The 21817-nt window shown below is 33.8% G+C and overlaps 2 protein-coding genes across 5 annotated transcripts; one reads left to right on the top strand and one right to left on the bottom strand.

The window, feature by feature from the left end:
- Positions 1-10924: 10924 nt before the first annotated feature.
- LOC110007151 (putative F-box protein At3g16210) lies at positions 10925-13879 on the top strand (the record flags this gene model as incomplete). Its single annotated transcript, XM_020666472.2, has 1 exon — positions 10925-13879. A coding segment is annotated over exon 1 (1215 nt), but the record flags the coding sequence as incomplete, so codon positions are not given.
- On the bottom strand, positions 12733-18369 carry LOC18432938 (protein BTR1). 4 transcript variants are annotated; one of them, XM_088872578.1, is made up of 4 exons: positions 18147-18369; positions 15983-16221; positions 15783-15889; positions 12733-13928 (listed from the first exon to the last, which is right to left on the bottom strand). In XM_088872578.1, the coding sequence occupies exons 1-4, from the start codon at positions 18262-18264 to the stop codon at positions 13916-13918; spliced, it is 477 nt and encodes a 158-aa protein (XP_088728704.1). In that variant the 5' UTR covers positions 18265-18369; the 3' UTR covers positions 12733-13915. The 4 variants fall into 4 exon arrangements, with proteins under 4 accessions (XP_088728704.1, XP_020522132.1, XP_011622886.1 ...); XM_020666473.2 differs by lacking the exon at positions 12733-13928 and adding an exon at positions 14445-15328; XM_011624584.3 differs by lacking the exon at positions 12733-13928 and adding an exon at positions 14445-15170.
- Between the last annotated feature and the right edge of the window lie 3448 nt (positions 18370-21817).

Raw genomic sequence — 21817 nt, 5'->3', positions numbered from 1 at the left:
TTTTACAAGGAAAACAAGGGCATGATAGCTGGTTAAATTTCAATCAATCTTGATCAGCTGACCACATAGATTTGCTACCTCTTTAAAGACTTCAGAGGACTAAGCAATGATTAGAATTCTAGAAACAGCAAACCAGGATGATTTTGGTTTGATCACGGGGGCTTCTAAGGTGGGGATCCATCTTTCAATGACCAAATCAACCCCTTGGAAGTGCCAAAATCTCTGATTGATTACTTTAATAGCTTCCTCGCAAGAACCCAAAAAACAAATAAATTTACCTTATGGGATAGAACGACACAGGCTAGGGGTCTTAGTCCAAGTCTTATCAACCCATTCTTGGAACATCTGTACTTCCAAATATCTCTCCCTGAAAGTCACAATCACTGCTAATTGAATTCTCTTTTCTTGTTCTTTAATGATATCATCTCGAGCCAAAAAAATGAGGTTCCTATGGAGATGAGAATTCGAAGAACATAAAGCCGCAACATAGGAAACACCGCCTTTCTCCATCTTCTTCTCAGAATGCACATTTCTCAACTCTTCATCATTCTACCTCCAAATTGCCACCATCACCACATTACCACTTTCTAGCCACTATTATTGTATCACCCACTTGTTCTCTCTGTATCGCCCACCAACACCACACCACAAACCTGAATCACCTATAAAAAAAAAATTCTCTCTCTAGATTTCTACAGGAAACTCTCTTTGTGAAAACCTTCTTCCCATTGCACGCCAAAGCAAATCTCTACAACATCAAAACCTTACACGCTAAAACATTACACAAGCAACAAACCCCTGGCACAAGTGTGATGCATTGGGGGCTTTTCCAGCATCAAAACCTTGCACAAACCCTTGCATCAAACCCTTACACAAGCAAATCTGTACAAATGTCTCATGTCATTCCTCATAATGTTTCTTACCCAATGACCCTTTCTCCATCAATGACATAAGTAAAATCAATCCCACCATTAATCTCATCTTTCACTTTCACTATCCCTCTCTCTCTATAGGGCCCTACCTATCTCTCTTTCTCCCCCAATCTCTCCCTCTCTCTCTTGAACTTCCTCTCACTCCCTCCCTAGCTTCCCCTCTTTTTCTCTCTTGCAGGGCAACATGGTCCAACCCTTCTCTCTCCCTGTCTCTCTCTAGTATCCTCTCAGGGATCTATTACAATATGCGTAGGGTGAAATTACACAATAGAGAATAGAGAGAGAAAATTGAGGGAGAATAATGGGAGAGAAAGAATGGGGTGTACGTTGGATGGGAAAGAAGATGCAGAGAGCTTGAAAATGGAAAGCAACCTAGCAATCGGACCGGACAAATTGAGATAGGGCATAAAGTCACATTTCGAATCAATTTATTCACAAAGAAACCCTGCGCTCACTCATATCTATCCCCCTCTCGCTCTTGCCCTATCCCCAACCCTCATCTCCCTCTTTGTCCCTCTCTCTGCTCTACTCATAAACCACCGAGGTCTTCTCAAATCCTTGTACTGACTCCCTCGCTGCTATGCAACTCTACCTCCATTGCAGCTATTCACATGCCCATCTCCCTTGACACCAAATCTTCCTCATTTCGCTTTTCCTTAATCTCGTTACTTTAGTCAGATTCTTCACATATTGTGGATTTCGCTGTCAAGCACACCTTCCCTTCTTCCCCTTGACCTCTGCTATCAAAAGTAAATAGCCTTTCCTTTTTACATCCTTGACGATAGGTGAATACTACTTGAGTAGCATATGCAAACAACTTAGAAGATATATTTCCACTATTTGGCTTGTTTGAAATATACTTTCATCATAGGTATCATTTTATTATGCGCAAGTGTCACATTTTTTTTACTAGCAATTCTCTAGGAACTTGGGAAAGTAGTTTTTCATACTTTTTAATTAAATTATTCTAGAGAGAAACTTGTCTTGATTGAAACAAAATACAGAGCCTAGAGACTAAAAGTAGTAACCATTAGGGCCCATTTGGTTCTCTAGAAATGGGACTTTGGGAGATCCATTTCCATAGAAACAGCCTGTAAATATTATTCAGATGCCCTCCTAGGGAAGGATTCTCAATTTCTACATGGACATTGATTTCCACATTTGAAGTTTTTTTTTTTTGGAAATATTAATTCCACCAAAATAGGTGAAATTAACATTTTCAGGAGATTGGAAGAGGGCCATGGACCCCAAAAACTTACAGTAAGGTATGTATTTTATAGAGTGAGATGAGGTAAGACAAAAAAAGGGATCTCAAACCCCAAAGTTGTAATAATTATAATAATTAATATAATAATTAACATATATAAATAATAATTAACATATTTAACATTAATTAATGTATATAATAAATCTAATCAACACATTAATTATATGTTTTATATATTATAATAGAAATATTATTTTCTATTATAATATAATTTTTGTTATAATATTATTAGTTGTTATATATAATATATAAGTAAAAAGTTTATATAGAGCCAAAGCTCTAAATAATCAAATTAGAGCCCACATCAAAAATTTCACTAGAAGATTTGATGCCCATCCTTAAATTGATCATCTCCACATCAAGGTGCATGGACATGAGAAAAAATGGATTTCAAGTTATGGAAATAGTGCATCTTGTACCGCATTTTCTTATCATCAATTTTCAAGATTTTTAAGTTTTCATAGATATGCTCGATATACACTATTTTTGAAGTTTTAAAGTTATAATTAAAGATGAAATATATTTTAAGGCTATCACAAAGATTTCCAATATTAAAACCATATTTGTCGATACTATTTGAAGGTGGGCTTTACTTTGATTGTTTAGAGCCTCGACTCTATACAAACCATAACCAATATATAATATATCGAATATTACACTATAATTTAATTTCTTATTATTATATAATTTTATTATACTACATGATGTTTGTAAATACTTATTTTTTTATTTAAAAATACTTAGAAAGCCCTTGGGACCACACTATCCCAAAACACCGTAAACTACAAACACCAGGGTCCATAGTCCCCAGTTCATGGTCCCATATCCCATTAAATCCTCATTTAAATTTGAAAATAATCTAAATGCAGGATAGATATCGCGTTTAAATTAGACAGTAAGATAATAATAATCCAAAAACATGTGAGTGATAACGAGAATAACAAATCTCGTGATCTGGCAGTCTGCGACCAAAAAGACATGATTTGTGTCATCAGAGAAAACTTAATAAAATGACACATACTGTGCCGTCTAGGCCATTTGGTGCCGGTCTTTTGTGTTTAATCGACACTGAGCCTAGACGACACAATACGTGTTGTTTGGACTCTGATGACCAGACAACACAGATTGTGTCGTTTGGGCCATTTGGTGCTAGTCTTTTGTGTTTGGGAGACACTAAGCTTGGATGACATATTATGTGTCGTCTAGACCTGATGACCCAGATGGCACATACTATGTCATCTGGGCCATTTGGTGTCTGTCTTCTGTGTCTAGGTAACATTGAGCTTGGACAACATAGTACGTGTTGTCTGAAACCTGATGATTGTGTCGTCTAGGCTATTTGGGTGCCGGTCTCTTTTGTTTGGTTGACGCTAAGCTTGGACAATACAGTACATGTCATATGTACCCTGACGACCTAGACGACACACATTGTGTCATCTATGGTGTCAGTATTTTGTGTTCGGTTGACCTTGAGCATATATGACACAATTTGCGTCGTTTGGACCCCGATGACCCAAACGACATGTCTCGTGTTGTCTAGGCCTTTGACTGCCAAAATTTCAAATTTTAAGTTTAACCAACTAGGTAAACACTCCAAACCTCTTCCCAACCACTCAGACATCTATAAAAGGACCTAAATCTAACTCTTGAGGGTTGGTCACTTAAGTCACCTAGATTAGGCATTAATAAGTGAAGTGAGATACTTGCAACTTTTAGGAGAGAGAATAACAGTAAATCTTATTAACAAAGCCCATATTTCTGCCTCCAAATATGAGAATCAGGAACACCGTAACTTAGAAATCTAAGAAAACCAATTACACCATGCTAAGGCTTGGTCAATCCTGCAGAGAAGGAAAGGGGATAACAGTGTAAGCATAACCCATATCCTAATAGGGGCGAAGCTCTGAGCTTCAGGCTTTCTAGGCCAACCAGCCCATGCAGGTAATTCTCCATCTTTTTATCTACTTTTGGTCATTTGGGTTAAACATACATTTATTTGCATTTATTGTTATTTCGACACATTGGCTATGTCGGCTCTGCCGATGATCTAAGAGATGATCCGCATGGCCCATCCAACTGGATCAACCCTTAGATCATAATTTGACTGGCCTCCACGACGCCTACGAATTTTAATGAACAAGTTTGTAGTGTCAAGTTGGGGTGATTTTCACTCGAAAATCTTCCAAAATTGCATTGTAAACAATGTTATATTATAGTATTTTAATATAGAATTTTATACAATGAGACCAATTACTTTTGATGCAAGAAGGTCACAATTACTTATAACCATTTGATGTGAAATCTAATAGTTTAGATATATATCACAAAGTTCGAGAAAGTTTCTTTTGAAGTTTGAGCTTAGTTAATAGACACGATTAGTTTTGACCACCTTATACAAAAGATAGATGGTCTCATTGCATATATTAATTATGCTTAGCATTATAATAGAAATATCAAAATTTAGAAGAATATAAAAATACTAATAAAATAACAAGTAAGGCTAAACTTAAAGCATATTATAATCTATATAATAAACTGGGACAAGGGTATAAAAAATATATTTTCAAAACTAGCAAAAAAGAGAAAGAAGAATTGTGGGGATCTAAATCATATTAAATGCATTAAAAATGAGGATCCCGATATCCTGATGAAAGATGATGAGGCCGATCGTTGTTGCTCATTATTGTAGGCCTTCAACCATTCTTGACTTCAGTCAATTCCTTGGAATAATAACGCCTACTTGTGGAATTTCTTATGAGTAACGTTTGAATCGCGTAGGATTATGATAATTTTAAATTCAAAGATCACTATAGTTAATCTAAATAAGAGTATTTCCTTCAACACTGATGACACAAACTTTCTTTTCAGAATCATTATAGTTAATCTAAATTACTTTACACGATAATGTAAAAACAAGTTGGATTCTAATCAAAGAAACTAGCCGAACTAGTTATCCAAAGGCCAGAAAGATTCAAAATTTTACATAGTGTGACAATTATCCAACAGTTTTCCAATAAAATTAAATTGCCAACAAATTTTTAGAAGTTCATTTGAAATTCCTGGATTTCCAGTAATCCCTGCTAATTTTACAAGTGATTTATATAAAGTGAGAAACTATTTCCTAAGAATGGCTGAGATAGCACGGGAACTGATAAATAATTACAAGTTGCAGAAGATGTCATCCAACTAATAAATAATTACGCGAAGGGGACTCAAATAATTGTTATAGCAGGAAGCAAAACTACAAGAAATAACAAGATTTAATAGAAATCCAATGCATCTAAATTTCATTCAGTAAAATGCTAGGAGTTCACAAAGACTACAAACCAAAATTGAGAATGTGTGAAATAAATAAATAAGTTATGGGTATCTTATAGCATTTTTCAATGAAAGGCCTGTGTTATCCAACAAGAGTAAGAGAAGATACAATCCAAAAAATGCGTACTTTTGCATATAGCCAAGTATTATGGAAGAAACACAAAAGTTAAGGGTTTAGGGCTTTTCTAGGGTTTAAGGATACCTGTTTTCTAAATGGCAAAGACCTGATCATATGTATGTTGCAAAAAGCCATCTCTCTCTAGGGTTCGCTAGGGTTTTAAGTTACATGTCTACCGAGCGGCAAAAGCCTGTTGCAAAAGTCCAATTTTTTATCCTGATCAGTGTTCGTAAAATTGAACCGAAACGGTTAACCGAACATGGGCATGGGAGTGCTTTGAACCGGAACCGGGGGACCGTTAACTGGACTACTTGATCAAGTAGATTTTTTTTTTTTTTAAAATGAGTCAAAAACCCCAAAAAAACAAAGAAAAAAGAAAAAACTTAAATTAAGTGTATAATATCTTATTACATAATATTTGAATACTATGGTCCTGTACATGATCCAAAGCAGGTCGCATAAATCTTTTTGTTTCCTAGATTAAGATATTCTTTGAAGATATTTTTGTCATGTAACATATTAACATATTCATCCCAATCCTTACATGAAAAACTTCATAGTTTCTTTTGTACAAAAATAGCTCACATTAGGAATGAGAGTTTATGCACTTTTTTTGCAAATAATAAAAGTAGCTTGATGCTATTAAATCAAATAAAAACACCAACTAATTAAGACATGAAACAAAAAGGACCTATTCCATATAGTTAGATAAAGCATAATTCATACAATACTTTTCCGATGAAGTTAAATAAGGCATACTTCACAAAAGGTATATCTCATGATATGCAACAAAACTAAAAATTAATGCACATCACAAAGCAATGTTCTACTGCCTTATATTTTTTATATGTATCTACCATATCCATATCAGTGTGTTGTGCATTGATTTTATCAAAAAATAAGAATAGTAAAACAAATAATTTTATCAAAAAATAATTTTACTAAGCAAAATGGAAAAACACTTCCCATATTCATCATAAAACATAATTTTATTAAAAAACCATAATTTTATCAAAAAATAATTTTGTTAAGCAAAATAGAAAAACACTTCCTATATTAATAGAAAAACATAATTCTTTATTAAAAAACATTAATTTATTAAAAAGATAATTTTAGTAAGCAATATAGAAAAAATTCCCATATTGATAAAAAAAATATAATTTATTTAAGAAAATGATTTTTTTATAGGAAAATCAATTTCTCAAAATTCCTAAAATCGAGTAACATTTCGAGCAAGAAACGACCCTCAATGTTCTGATAATCAAACAAATCAACACACGTGCATTGTAAAAGCTTCGATCGTCTTTCAAATGTACTAAATCTCATAACAAATTATTCGATATTTTGGATTTGTTTGATAAAAATTGCGGACATTTCAAATCTATGCAATTTTCATGACCTTGTGCAAAAAAAAATCATATAAAAAAATTTACTCATTCATAAATAAACATATAAATTTTATTTGAGATAGGAAGCCTCAATGACCAAAATCCAACTCTCAATTTGATAAAAAACGACCAATAAATGGATAAAAAATCTGCGTTTTTGGATCAAATACAGGTTCTCGTTATCTGAGCAGCAGCTCTTTGGGCAAAAATCAACCCTTGATCTTTGGTTTTTTGAACAAATTAAAACTTGAATCTAGTAAATACTTTGAATAGCATTCAAACCCCTAAAATTTCTTTAAGAACCACTAGGTATTGAGGAGATTATTGAAAGAATGGCAGAAATTTTCAAAACCCTAAAAAATCCGCCATTTCAATCCAAGAAACTCTTTTGTTTTGTTTTTTTTTCAATGTTTAAATCCAAATTACTTATTTTGTATTCATTATATAGTGATTTAAAATATTAAAACACAAAAAAAACCAACAAAAGGCCACAAAACGAAAAAAAAAGGTGAAAAAGTTGGATTCACAGTTTTCCTGCCACATATAACGGTCCCTATTTCAAAATAATGCCGTTATTTACTAAAAAACAGTGTTATATTGGTGAACCGGTCCAATTAGCTGAAAACCAGCCGATTTGATAAAAACATGGTCAGTTCGATCCCTAAACAACTAGTTTTGGGCCGAAATTTTTTTGAGGTTATCACCTAGGCTGCTAGACACATGAAACTGACCCTAACCAGACTCGGAACCCTAGCGTTTTTTATCTAACCGGCCGGTTCCGATTCTAATCGACTGATTTTTCTAACATTGATCCAGATATTGGCACCAAATCATGTATCTCTCCTTCTTCTAGACGTTGTAAGGAAATCGTACACTTTCATTATCTCCTAAGCAAATCACTAATTTGCTTATTAATAGGGTTGACAATGGACCTGGACCCGACTTGGGACATGTTGGGTATACCCAACATGGTTATGGGTATGGGTTTAATATTTAGACCAAGTGGGTTGGATTTGGGCCAAAACTTGGACCTGAACATTATTCGGGTTTCGGTCCAGTTGAACCTGAGCCATACCCGACCTGTACTTGTAAACTGTTACAGATAAAATATTTCAAGTTGTATTAGTTTGGGTGCATTAAAGATCATATGCAATAAGAACCTGTAGTGATCTTTGACTATTGAACGACAAATCAGATAGCTTGAAATCTAATGGCGGTTGATTGTGACCTTGTTGCCAATAATATGGGTATATGATGGTAAAAAAAGGCAAAAAAAAAAACAACAAACAAACAAAAGCTCATAGTAAAGGTGGCAATGACCTGACTAGACCCGAGACCCGATGGGATAGACATGGGACCCGAGGGGACGAGTCAGATCCGGGACCCGAATACTATTCTAGTATGGGTCTGGATCCAACCGAACTTGACCCATTGCCACTCCAACAAATCACCCTCTTTCTCTCTCTAGATGTTACATATCTACATGCATGCATGGAAGTGTGGATTTATATAGTGGAGAACTGGAGAGTAATACACCATATAGGAATCGGGCTCAGACTTAATTGATATGCTGTTACATCTCAAGTTCGATTCTTATTAAAAGAAAAGTAAAGGAGAAAAATATTAAGGGAAATTGCCGTTACCTCCTAAAAGTAGACTTTCTAGACAACCTCCCACCCACCAAACTTTTTTTATGCAACTTTGACCCCAAAACCAAGTTTTATAGTAAATAAACCTAAAGTAAAAAAGTCATAATTTGTTTGAACAAAAGTACCCTTTTAAAAAGTCATTTTATAAAGGCGGTCCAACACTTTATAAAGGTGGTCCAGCACTTTATAAAGGCGGATTGGCAATATTGATGGTCCAACACTATTTAAAGGCGGTCTGACACTTTTTAAAGGTGGTCCGGTATTTTTTTAAAGGCGGTTTGATACTTTTTTCTCTCGATCTGATACTATGTTCGTGAGTCTGTGGCCCAACATAATTTCTTTTGTACAGGGGAGGGCATTTTCATAAAAAAATATAACTTTTTGATTTTGGAAGTATTTGCTATAAAAGTTCATTTTGGGGGTTAAAATGACGAAAAAAACTTAGTTGGAGGGAGGTGTCTAGAATGTATATCTTGGGCGCTTTTTGTAATTTTCCCAAATTATTTTGCTGATGTGTTGAGAAGCTCTGACTTTTTCACCTTCCTGTACTAGACACCTAAATGCCTATAGATACCAAAACACGTAATGGTATCCCTATGCAATACTGATATGAGCAATTTAATTTGAGTTTTTTATGTTTGTGCGATACGATACAAGCCTCCTTCGAGAAGGAAGATTTTGAAATTTTTTTTTTAAACTTTTTTTTCTTCTTCTCTCTTTTTGGGCAAGATTATATGCTCTAATTGGAGGAGCATATTACAATTTTTTTTAAAATAAGAGCATTTCTATATTTAGAAAAAGGGATTATATACAATAAGATCATTTATCTTTGGTATGGGGAGGTCACAATTACTTACAACTATCCGATGTGAAATCTAATAGCTTGGGTGTGTTACAAAGATTGAAAAAACAAGCGTACAATTTGCTTCTATGGGGACATAACTAGAGGGAGGGTGCACAAAGAGATGCATGTTGTTTTGACATTGTACATTGTACCTGCTTTTGAAACACAATGCAATAATACTAAATAAATTACAAAAAATATACCTTTTTTTTAGATTATTAAAAATGAACTCCAAATTTTCTAAAACCGTATCCATACCCTTTTTCTCCACTGTTTGTATTTTTTTGACGAAAATACCCTTCGTATTAGTCATAGATTTGTGAAGGCATCACAATTGACTCAAACCATGATTGTTGTTGAGGGTTCAAATGCTCTTGGTGTGGGAATTAAGTTATCCCCGTTCCCTTAGGACCATGATGATGAGGCAACATTAGAACCATCACGGTACTTAAATAAATGTGACTATAATAACGGTTCTTTAAGTGTCATGATGCTTCAAAATTGTAGATTGGCTCAAAACGAGTCGAGCAACATGCCTTCACGGAAAGGTATTTTTGTAAAAAAAATACAAACAGTGAAAAAAAAAGAGTATGGATAAGGATTTAAAAAATTTAAGATTTATATCTAATAATCTAAAAAAGTTATATTTTTGATAAGTTTCCTTTATTTTAATGCAAAAAATGTCTTATTAGCTTTTGTAATTAGGATCAATTTCGTAGCATCCATTCCAAACTCTAAATATCAGCATTACTCATTTCCAAATTATTTCCTCCCACCCCCGTAGTCCCCAACTTCACATGGTTAATTATTTTAATATCTTGTAACTGCCCTAATAAAAAAACCCTTCTCCCATTTTAACCATGTCTCTTTCTACCATTTTTATGTCCCAAACCTTTTTATTACTCCTCTACCTACTCCATCTCATGCCCTAAACCCTGGGAATGCAAGACGAATCACGCTTATTTCAAATATAACAAATACTAAATAAAACAATGAACGGAACAAGGGAGCGTTAAAATCGACCGACAAGGGGAAATACATAAGCAATCAACTATTATCTTTTCCGATTTGCCCGTTCTCTAAAATTTCATTATCACCGTTTATCTCCATGTGTTATCAATCCTCCCCATCGTCTGACTTATCAACAGTGTTAGTGATCTCATAACGTACCATTCTTTTATGAGCTATATCATCTTGTATATCAGAATTACCATAATGCCCAATGTTCATATGTAGTTATAACCATTAAGTAACTCATCCGAAGCAGATCTCAATTTAGGGCAACTGTATTGTTGAACTCCCTTTTTCCATGAAATTAAAACTAAATAATGCTACGTGTTTTTAATGGTACATGAAGCTGTTTCTCATCCGGAGCATGCTTCTCTTTTCTCTCTTTCTCCACTTTTTTATTTTTATTTTTATTTTTATTTTTATTTTTATTTTTATTTTTATGGAGTGTGGCTTAAACAATTTAATGAAGGTGCACCTCTAAATTTTATTTGAAAAAATCCAGAACTTTGTCATAGATTATCGTATAAAAATCTTAGGATTATATGAAAATTTATTTTCATATCTAATTATAAAATTTTAAACTCCAAAAATAGCTAAAATCAAGTAGATCTATAAGCATATAAATATTTTGAAAATGGACAGTCTGGATAATATATTGCAAGATGTACTAATTTTGAGACTCAAAATCTTTTTTTTTACGTTCATACATTAAAGGGTTTTTCAACATTAAAACAACCTTTTCGAGGTGCATCTTTAATTCTACATTTTAAGGTTCAACCTTATATAAACTTTTTTATGCATGTCCCTCTTCTTTCTTTCTTCTCTACTTTCATTTGTTCTTTGCCGGAATTTTCTCTTTCTTCCTTCTTTTATTTTATTTTATGTGTACACCCATCGTTGCATGACCATTTACAATAAAAAAAAAACAAAAATATACAAAGGTTTTGTGTTGTATACTAACTTCAGTTAAAAAAAATAAAATAAATAAATAAAAGAAAAAAAAAAGAAAAAGAAAAAAACAACCCGAATTGAAATCTCTGAAACAACATGTCATGATTGAATAGAGATTGTCCATTTTTTGGAGGGCAAGACTTTTGTGTCAAAATACTCAAAATTCAAATTTTTCTATTTTAAAAAATAATCTAGTAATTCTTAAGTAGTTTCCAAAATCTGCCAAGTAGGGGAGCAATATATACGCGCTATATACTTTATCTCGAGTCCAATATTGAAAATAAGGGATTTGTTTGTACTTTTTTTTTATTTTAGTTTTAAATTATTTTTATGATATTGGCTAATATTATAAAGGGCTTAGTTTTTTATTTTCCCGTCATTTTTATAAATTTTAAAAATTACTCTTGGGCTCAAATTGATTTTTTAAAATTCATTTTTTCACAGCCTTTCAATATCATTTGGAGGTGTTTTGTTTAATCATTGTTTAATGTTCATTAAATTTGTTTGGATTTATTTATTTCTTTTTTATTATTTGTAACACTTTCTGGACCGGTTGGGACTGCCCAATTGTACTGGTTGAAGTAGGAAGTTTACCGGTTGCTCGGATCAGGCCATTGGCCGGTTTTGTTAGATTTTTCGAAGACTGCTCTAGTTTATCTCTCTCTACTACCCAACTTACCCTCTCTCTCAATCAAAACTTTATCTCGCTTTATCTACTATCTATGTTTCTATCTCTCCCTCTACTACTGTTTTGAACTTACCCTCTCTCTCAATCAAAACATTATCTCGCTTTATCTACTATCCATGTTTCAATCTCTCCCTCTACTAATGTTTTGATTTATAGAAAAAATAAGAAACAATTGCACTTATTTCTATCCAAACTTTATCCACACTTTTATCCAAACTTTACGTAATAATTTTTATTGTACTTATCTCTAAACCAAAATTCACAGAGATAAAGTTAGAGGGATTAAGATTTTTTTGGGAAAAAAAAGATAAAATATAGTTTCTATTTCAAAAACGCGATCATTTGAAAAACTTAATGTGGGTTCTAATCCTCATCAAATACAGGGATAGCAAACTCCTATATATATTCCTATCAAAAGAGCGTATGCTTTCTTAGAGAGTCCCTGTTTACCTGCCTCGACTAAACTCGAGAGACGATTCTGAGAGTCAAGGCATAGGCATGGACTCCAAAGTTTCTTCTCTCACTTACTCGTATAGATATTTTATGAGTAGTTTCACGAGACATGGTAAACAATTCAAAAATAGTAGATTAAAAAATAGTAGTTTCAAGAGGCAAGGCAAACAATTAAAAAATTCTCTCCCTTGGTTGCCACAAGAATTGATATTGAAGATCTTGGAGGAGCTTCCGTTGAAATCTATATGTAAATTCAGAACGGTGTCCAAATCATGGAACCAACTTCTTTCGTCTCCCTCTTTCATCCCCTCTTCTCTTTCATTCCCTAAAACTTTCTTTCTCTTTGAGAACTCCTCTCTCTCATCCCCCAAAACTTTCTTAAATTTCTTTCCCTTTAAGAGAAATTGTGAGGAGGATAGGTTGTTTTATGCTGCTGATATTGAGTACAACAAAGCTTCAATCTGCAAAGAAACAACTTTTCAGCATCGAAGCATAGGTATATCATGTTGCAGTAATGGCCTACTGTGTTTCCTCTCACAACCGGAGAAAACAATTTTCATAGGAAACCCACTGACGCAAAAGGAATTCGTCTCCATTCCAACACCCAACACCCAAGTCGATGACTACACCATGGCATTTTCATTCGATCCTATCAGCCGAAACATCATCATCATCGCATTCGAGTGGAACTTGGTCGACCACAAGAAACATAGCTTGTGGATCTACGATTCGGCCATTCAGAACTGGAGGTCACTGGATGTTGGGCTTCCGATTTATGACCGATCAAGCAGCCACCCCTTTTGTACGTCCCACTGCATTATTGGTACCACTTGGTATGCCTTGTGTCATCAAAGTGTAGTATGTTATGACATGAAGAAAAAAGCTTGGGAGAAGATTGATTCCCCATTAAGCCTTGAGCTTGAGCTTATGGATTTGAATGCTTGGTGGTATTCCCAACTCTTAGAGTGGAATGGTCGACTTTCTTGTGTGATAACAAGTGGAATTGGCCTTGATGGAATTGGAAGTCTCAAGGCAGGGGTTTGGGTCTTTTCCTGGGAAGAGAAGAAGTGGGTGCAGGTTTTGCGAGCAGATCTCAAGGAATGGGGGCTCACTGAAAGGTACCGTCATATTGGCTTCTATGATGATATTTTTTTTCTTGTTGCATATAACAAGTGCGTAACATATGACATGAAGAGTCGGCAGCTGAAGAGATTTGAATCAGATGAATCAGAAGGCTGCTTCTTACCTATGCCATTCCGACCCACCCTATTGAGTTGGAAACCAAACTATCAAATTTCACACCAAATCGCTGAAAAGAGGAATTTTGACTCATTATCAAAGATAAATACTCTCATTTTATACAATCAAGAATAAATGGCTTGGTTTCATTGTATACAATCTTGCTTTTAATTCATATTTTTGGGCAAGCTTCTAATTCATATTTTTGGGTAATTCTTAATGTCAATGATTCTCTCTCTTTATTATATATATATATATATATATATATATATATATATATATATATATATATATATATATATATACACACTTTTTTTAAATCAATGTAATTAAGGTGCTATGCCGTGATATGCCTTCCTGTTCTGTTTTAATTCATATTTTTGCGTAATTCTTAATGTCCATTATTTTCTCTCTCCATTATATATATATATATATATATATATATATATATATATATATATATATATATATATATATATATATATATATATATATATATGGATTTGTTTACCGCTACTGTAAACGTCGAACGGCCCATATCGAATCTGGGCCGATATGACGATCACGGATGTTTTGTAGTGTTCTATTTTTCATTTTTTTTTCTATAAATCGAATTGATCTAAAATTTGGAGCATGTGTTCATAAAAAATAAGAGAATCTATGAAACAAAGACTTTATAATCATCCCCAAAACATCTCAAAACATGACAGATCTTGTCCTTTCCACTTAGAGGATCTTGCATCTCGGGCCTGAATCAAAAAGCTTGCAGATTCCCAAGGTTATAAAGTGGAGCTAGTTGCAGGTTTTGATGGGTTTAAAATTTGTTTCACAGTAACCAAGGATGGGGTTACCAAGATTTCCCCTTTTCATAGAAAATGTTAACATTGTTTAATGATCTAATGGGCCAGACTGATAAGCCCATAAACATTTGTATGTGCTTTGTAGACAGAGTGGAATCAATAGACATTGCAACTTTATTTGCAACATTTGGCCAGATTTGTTAACTATAGTAAATGCTGATTGGGCCATGCCCTTAGTTGCAAGAACTCTGTACAAAGGGAGGCACTACCATTCTGGAATTTAACTAATCAGGAAAGGAAAAGGTTCTCGCAGTCTCATAATTTCCTTTTCTTTCGTTGCTTAAAGTAAAATTGGAATGGAAACACCATTTCTGGTCTAGGTATGCTTAAGACTAAGTTCTTCCAAAACAAGCAGACTATTTCTGGTCTAGGTATGCTTAAGGCTAAATTCTTCCAAAACAAGCAGACTTCACAGTCATCTGACTGAATTGATTTCTTTCTTGCTACAGAAGCTGCAATTTAACCAAGATGTAACAGAAAATGTCAGCCATTTAATTGTGATAATTTGCATCCCAAAATGTCAATCAAAATGTTAAGGAATATAGCTTGTATCCACGATGTAATATTCAACCATCCCAATAAGTGGCGCACTCACCAAATAAGTATCAACCTGCCAAGTGAGTAATCACATTCATATAAATCCTACACATCTCTTGATAGAGCAAAACAACGGAACATGATTTGTGTAGCTAACTCCAAATAGTTAGAATAAGGCTCAAAGGATAATGATGATATGAATTCTACACATGGATAGAGATATAACTGATTATAGCATAAAATGTATGAAACATTCAAATTCCACCTATTGAATCTGATTTAGAGCACATTCACAGCCACTATAATTACAAATAACTTTAATCTCATTATAATTTACATGGATAAAAAGAAACATCAAAACAGGAAAATAATTAAAATAAAAAACAAAATGAAAATATAAACAATGTCACGTAAAAACAAAATGAAAATAGAAAAACAATGTTCGTAAATTCATGTCGTTTTCTTCAGATATTGCAGGGACAAAACAAGACTTAGGCCAGCTATGAAAAACGTGAAGCAAATCATACTTAATTGTGGATCCAGCCTTGCCAATGATGCCACCACAACTGCTATTTGGGACAATGAGTCTCAGCTTTAGTCTAGGGTCCACATCATCACCATCTTCAATATGTAACTATCCAATAAGAGAAACCAACTTACATAAGAATGAAGAAGGTCCATACAAAAAAGATATTATGATTGATAGACAACAAAACATAATACATACCTCACTCTGCAACTTTGAAAGGATAAAGTCCATGGCTGTAAGTATTTCGTCAACAGTTCCAGATATCATAATTATCCTATCAGTTGTTCCTGGAAAATATTCATGATTACGAGACAATTGAAAGCGAGCTCCTGATTGTGACTGGAACTCTGTTATTGTTGAACCACCCTTTCCAATGACAGATCCAGCAGCTGCATTTGATACGAGGAACCTAACAGATGCTGGCTTCTCCTTGTTGTCTAACAAGTGGCCATAACCAATGACAAAAAAATTTACTTAGCACATAAACAAGGTATACATGTGTGTGCATATTGGGAAAGATATAACATGAGATTCAAAAGGAATATAGGACTAAAATATGATATGGGGATATTTTGTCAGCACTGCTAAGAAAAGGAAAAATAAAATTATTTCATATAGACATAAGCAACACCAACTTCATGGACTTGAAATGACCGACCATTTGAATGATCCCAATTTCTAAAAAGGAAAAATGAAAATGAAAAAAGGATGGAGAACTTGGAAGTAAAATACAGATTACCATCTGTCTAAGAATATTATCCATTGCAGATATAACCCTCCTCAAATTTATTTGCAAAAGCATGTTGCATATTATAGTCAGTGCAGTGCGAACATTGACATAAGGATAGAAATAAAATTGAACAAGTATACGGGAACGAAAACCCAATCGTTCGACTTTTAAAATCGACAAGAATGAGTAAAAGAAATATCCATTTCAAGAAGTAACTACAGTTGAGGAGTATATGTCATCTACCTGCCAGGTTATTTTTTTATTTATGCCTTTTAGGCCACTAGCAGTTATTAATCTAGAAGCATTCTCTAATGTAATGTATTCTTATACACCATTGGAAGATATTGATTAATGAGAAAACACTTTACAGCATCATTGTTCCTTCCAAAGAAACTCTATTTCTTAATGTCTTTTACAAACATCAGGAACCCCAGAAGTTAGGGAAAACACTATACAACATCATTGTTCCTTTATCTCCAAAGAAACTCTCTTTCTTATTGTCTTTTACAAACATCAGGTATCCCAGAAGTTAGGGGAAAACCCCCAATGCTACTGCTCCCCTCTCACTAAAAAGTCAATCATCCAAATTCTCCTTGTAGGGAGACATCCCATTTTCAAGAGGACTGGTCTCAATTCCATTCTTATGTGTTCTAAGCCTAGATTCAGGGAGAAAAGTGGCACTCTTTTCTTTGTTTCTTTCTATCTCCTATGACTCAATAACTGTCAAGGAGAAACAGTGCATTATGCATAAAAGTAACACAGAGAATAACTTACCATCTTTCATTGGTAACAGAGGGCACATATCTATGTCAAAGAAAAAACAAAAGGCATTCCCTTCTCTAGCTAAAAAGTGTAACAATCATACAGTACATGGAATTGAATCCAATAATCAAAGAGATAGCAACGGACCAAAACAGATGCATATACACTCAGCACCATAGTCCCAACACCCCAATGACTACTAAATTGATCCCAATCCCCATGTTTTCACCAAAAACCAGAGCCATCAATACAGTAAGCATGAGCCTTATGCAGCACTCTAACCACATTCTCCGCAACAAATGCATCAATATATAGCCCAAAGCCGGTATCCAATATGCACATATATACCTATCTACTGACCCATGTCACCAATAAAGCAAGTTCTTCCCAGTCAATCAAAATTAACAAATCTACTTTCAAGAATATCAGAAACCCAACACTGTTATCACTCCCAATCTAAAAATACAATTGCCAACAATCAAAAAAATTTGTACAAGAAAATAAATGGCCTTGCACATACAAAATGTCAACCCAAACAAACCAGTCATTGCTCTTGTCTAACCAAAAGCACATTCAAACTTCAATGCATTATCCATTATCCATCCAATAAGGAAGTAAGTTTCTCAAAATAACAAGAAACGCAACATCTGATGAATACAGAAAACAGATAGGCATAGATCTGTTCAGTAATTTATAACAATCAAACCAGTAAAATGCATTGACCCATAATAAAAAGCACCCAATTTCACCATGCATAAAACCCAATGTAGAACATCAATTGACAAAGCAAATGGCAAAGAATAAGACCCAAATACTGAACTTTGACCAGAAAAAAATTTGCAGAGAAAAGAGATGGCCTTTTTTTTTTACCAGGGCTAGTTGGCTTGGTGGTAGTGGATCTCTTGTGAGAGACATCGGGTGAGGAGACATATGATGGAGAATCAGGGGACTCAGGGTGATGATCCATTGTCGAAAATTCCACCACCATCACACGCTTTAGAGAGAGAAAGAGCAGAGAGAGAAACCCGAACAGAAACAGGCCCTCTTAGCCGGATTTACTACAACTTGGACAAAAGAAACAACCGCAAAAAGCGGGATCGATCATACCAGCATCCCACTCTCTCTCTATACTCTTTCTCTCCTCTTTTCTCTCTCTCCTCCCGCTTCTCTGTTCTCTCTCTCCTCCCCTCTTTCCTCTCTCTTTTTTTTTCTGTTCTCTCTCCTGCTTACTTTCGAGTTTACATCAAACCGGTACATTATTTAGAGTCTTTAGGCGGTTTCTATCAGTCCATGTAGAAATGAGTCGCCTTTTAAAGTCTATTTTTGAGATGAATTTCATTTTTAAGCGCATGTAATATGGAGATCATGAAAAAATAAATGAATTTTAAAAATTAAAAATAATAATTACATTAAAAAAATATTTGGACCATCAGTTTCAATTGGTTTTAGATGGACCATCTATTTGCATCCATATTTAAGATGGATACTTGTTACCTCGGGGACTGCAAATGTTGAAATGCAGGTCCCTTTAGCATGAAACAATTCTCCTTTTTTTTTAGGGCACATTAGGCTAGCATAAAAATCCTTTTCGACAAATATTTTTTCATTGAAAAATTCTCTTATACGAATGGGTGTGAGAATATTTTCAAACTAATTATCTGAAAAGATATATTGGGACCAATTGGTGTGAAAATATTCTCATGCGTAACTACATGAGGGAATTCTTTCATGACAAGTATGCCCTTAATTAGGGTGTGGTTTTGCATAAGGCTCCAACCTTGAAGAATCAAAATAAGATGTACCTCCAAACTTACCATAATATGCAATTCAAGTATAAAAAATTCTTAGAATGGCACTGTAATATATTTTTATCTCTAATTATAAAATTTTGAACTCTAAGAAAAAAAGGAAAAGCTTTTTATATTGCCCTACAACATAAAAGTTATATCCTTCCCCTTATCCAACCGTCCATTTTTGAATGGAGGGCTAAGATTGCCCCAATCACAATGTCAGGTCTCTACACTATTTTATTTTTAATTTTTTTTATAAACTATTTTGATACCAAATTTTTGACGCCTATTCCTCTATTAAGCTTGCACTAACGAAAAATATAAAAAGATATTTTCAATAAAATAAAATGATCAAAATATCCCTGAAAGTTTAAAGGGGTATTTTGATCATTATTTTTTATCAAAAAATTATTGTTAATATTTTTTATAGGTGCGCCCCAATGAAAAGATGACACGTACCAAATTTCATATTTAGAAATTTTGTATTAAAAAACTAAAAATAAAATACTTTGAGACGTCGGATCTAAGATCAAACAGTGAGTGGCTCTCTTGATAAAAAATGGACAGCTGGATGGTAGGGAGAGGATAGAACTTCTATGTTGTAGGGCGGATATAGAAAGCTTTCCCAAAAGAAAAATAGTTCAAATCAAGCAGATCCAGAAACACGTGAAAAGCTTGAAAATAGACACTCTAGTTGATATATTACAAAAATGTACTAATTTTGGGACTCAAAATGTACTATTTTTGAGACTCAAACTCTTTATTTTCTCTATATCCATACATCTCGATATCGAGCTGATCAATTATATGTTTTCCAACGTAAAAATAACTTTTTTTGAGGGACTTTTGAGGTATCTTAATTCTACAATTTAAGTTGTCAACCTTAGATAAACGGATTCTTTTATTTACGACTTTATGTTGCATTTTATTTAAATAAATGCTAACTTTTTGCTACTGTCATTGGAAACTTCATGATGATTTTGGTAATTTTTTGGGTGAGATTTTGAAAGTTTTAAGTGGGAATTGCAATATCTAAATATAAATATTACAAATGCATTCATATTTAATGAGCATGTATACTATGCTCCCTTGAGAGGGAGCATAGTTTTGCCTCTACTTCCTCAGTCAGAAGACTTTTAACTCGGAGGATTTTATATATCTGAAATTTTAGATACCACTTAAGAATTACTACATGATTATTTTAAAAAACTGAAATTTGAGTTTTTCAACATTTAGATCTCGCCAATCTAAAAATTGATGGTCTCTATTAAATCTTAATAGATTATTTTTTCAAGTGCATAGATATTACAATTAGGAGTTTGTTTTTTATTTAGGTTAATATATAGGTTGAAGAGGTTACATCTTTAAAATTTGTGATCCTAAAATTAATTCTAAGTGGGGTTTTATCTGAGAGAGTAAATGGACATTCCACTCCTGGGCAAGTAGAATATATTTTTGGCTTATTTAATTAAGGATGTAGTTTCTATAAGACCTAAGCCTTATGTAAAAAAGTAAAGCTTTATCTCGAAACCTCATCAGAAAAATACTTTAGGCATAGAAAATGCTTATAATGTTTCTAAAATCAATTTTCACTACCACTTAAAAATTTATAGCTCAAAAAACGTATAGCTCTCTGCGGATTTGAAAACACTTGAAAATGGATGGTCTACAAGATGTGATGTATTATATACTGTTCGTTGGGTTTGAAATCCTTTTGTTTTTTTATAACCATAATGGTCAAGGTTGAGATGATCGATTTGAAGGTCTTCTGATACCGATATTACAATTTTCAGTGAGTTTTGAGATGAGGCTTCACTTTTTTCCATAAGACCTAAGCCTCATTTTAACCTTAACCCTTTAATGAAGGCTATCACTTCCTTTTTCACTTCCTTTTTCAAGTGGCAATAAAAAACAATTTGTTATTGCCTTCAAAAAGGGCAAGAAAAGATTCTTGCATGAGAGTAACAAAATTGTCCCTGCTTCAGTTTAAATTTGGAAAAGAAAAATATATGTCCACAATATTTCAAACTGACTCCAACCAAAACTCTCCCTCTTTTATTTTTGACACAAAATCTTTTTCTCTCTCTCGCCTAACTTGCCCTCTACCACAACAAGAATTGCCACAATAGGAATTACCTCCTTGTACGACACCATGCTTCCCTTAAATGTCACTTTTAATACATGTCAAAAGTTGGAAGAGATGAGAAAACAAAATCTCTCACTCTCCATGCACCCATGTCCATGATTATTTGATTTATACACAAACATGTCTCTCCCTCATTGTCATGCTTTATTATGTGTACAACACCTCTCTCTCTTTTTCTCTCTCTCGTACACATCTCCCTTTCTTGTCCGGTGCTACTTGTCTAGTTTTTTGGTATTTTCAAAACTACTCGAAATTTAATTACTGGATTGGAATCTGGGTGATTTGCATTTGGAAGAACAGAAAGATCACCCCAATTGCTGTGGATTTACGAAAAATATGAAAAAAAATATTTTACTTGAAATGAATTAACCAAAATACCTATATAATGCTTTGGGGGTATTTTGATCAAATTTTTTTTTGGGATTTTTTTTTTATATATTTTTATTAGATGCACATCACTAAGATGTACACACGCTCCAAATTTCAGATCATTTCGACTTGTAGAAAAAAAAAAATTAAAGTTCAAACACTCTCAAATAAACGTGACTGTAAGATCGGCCCAGATTTGATCTGGACCATTGGAAGTTTACTGTAGCGGTACGCAC

The sequence above is a fragment of the Amborella trichopoda genome, chromosome 7, assembly GCF_054954075.1.
Source record: "Amborella trichopoda isolate Santa Cruz 75 chromosome 7, AtrichopodaSantaCruz75HAP2 v2.0, whole genome shotgun sequence".
Lineage (NCBI taxonomy): Eukaryota > Viridiplantae > Streptophyta > Magnoliopsida > Amborellales > Amborellaceae > Amborella > Amborella trichopoda.
Note: the sequence above shows the minus strand (reverse complement) of the source record. Positions and strands in the feature narration are given on the sequence as shown.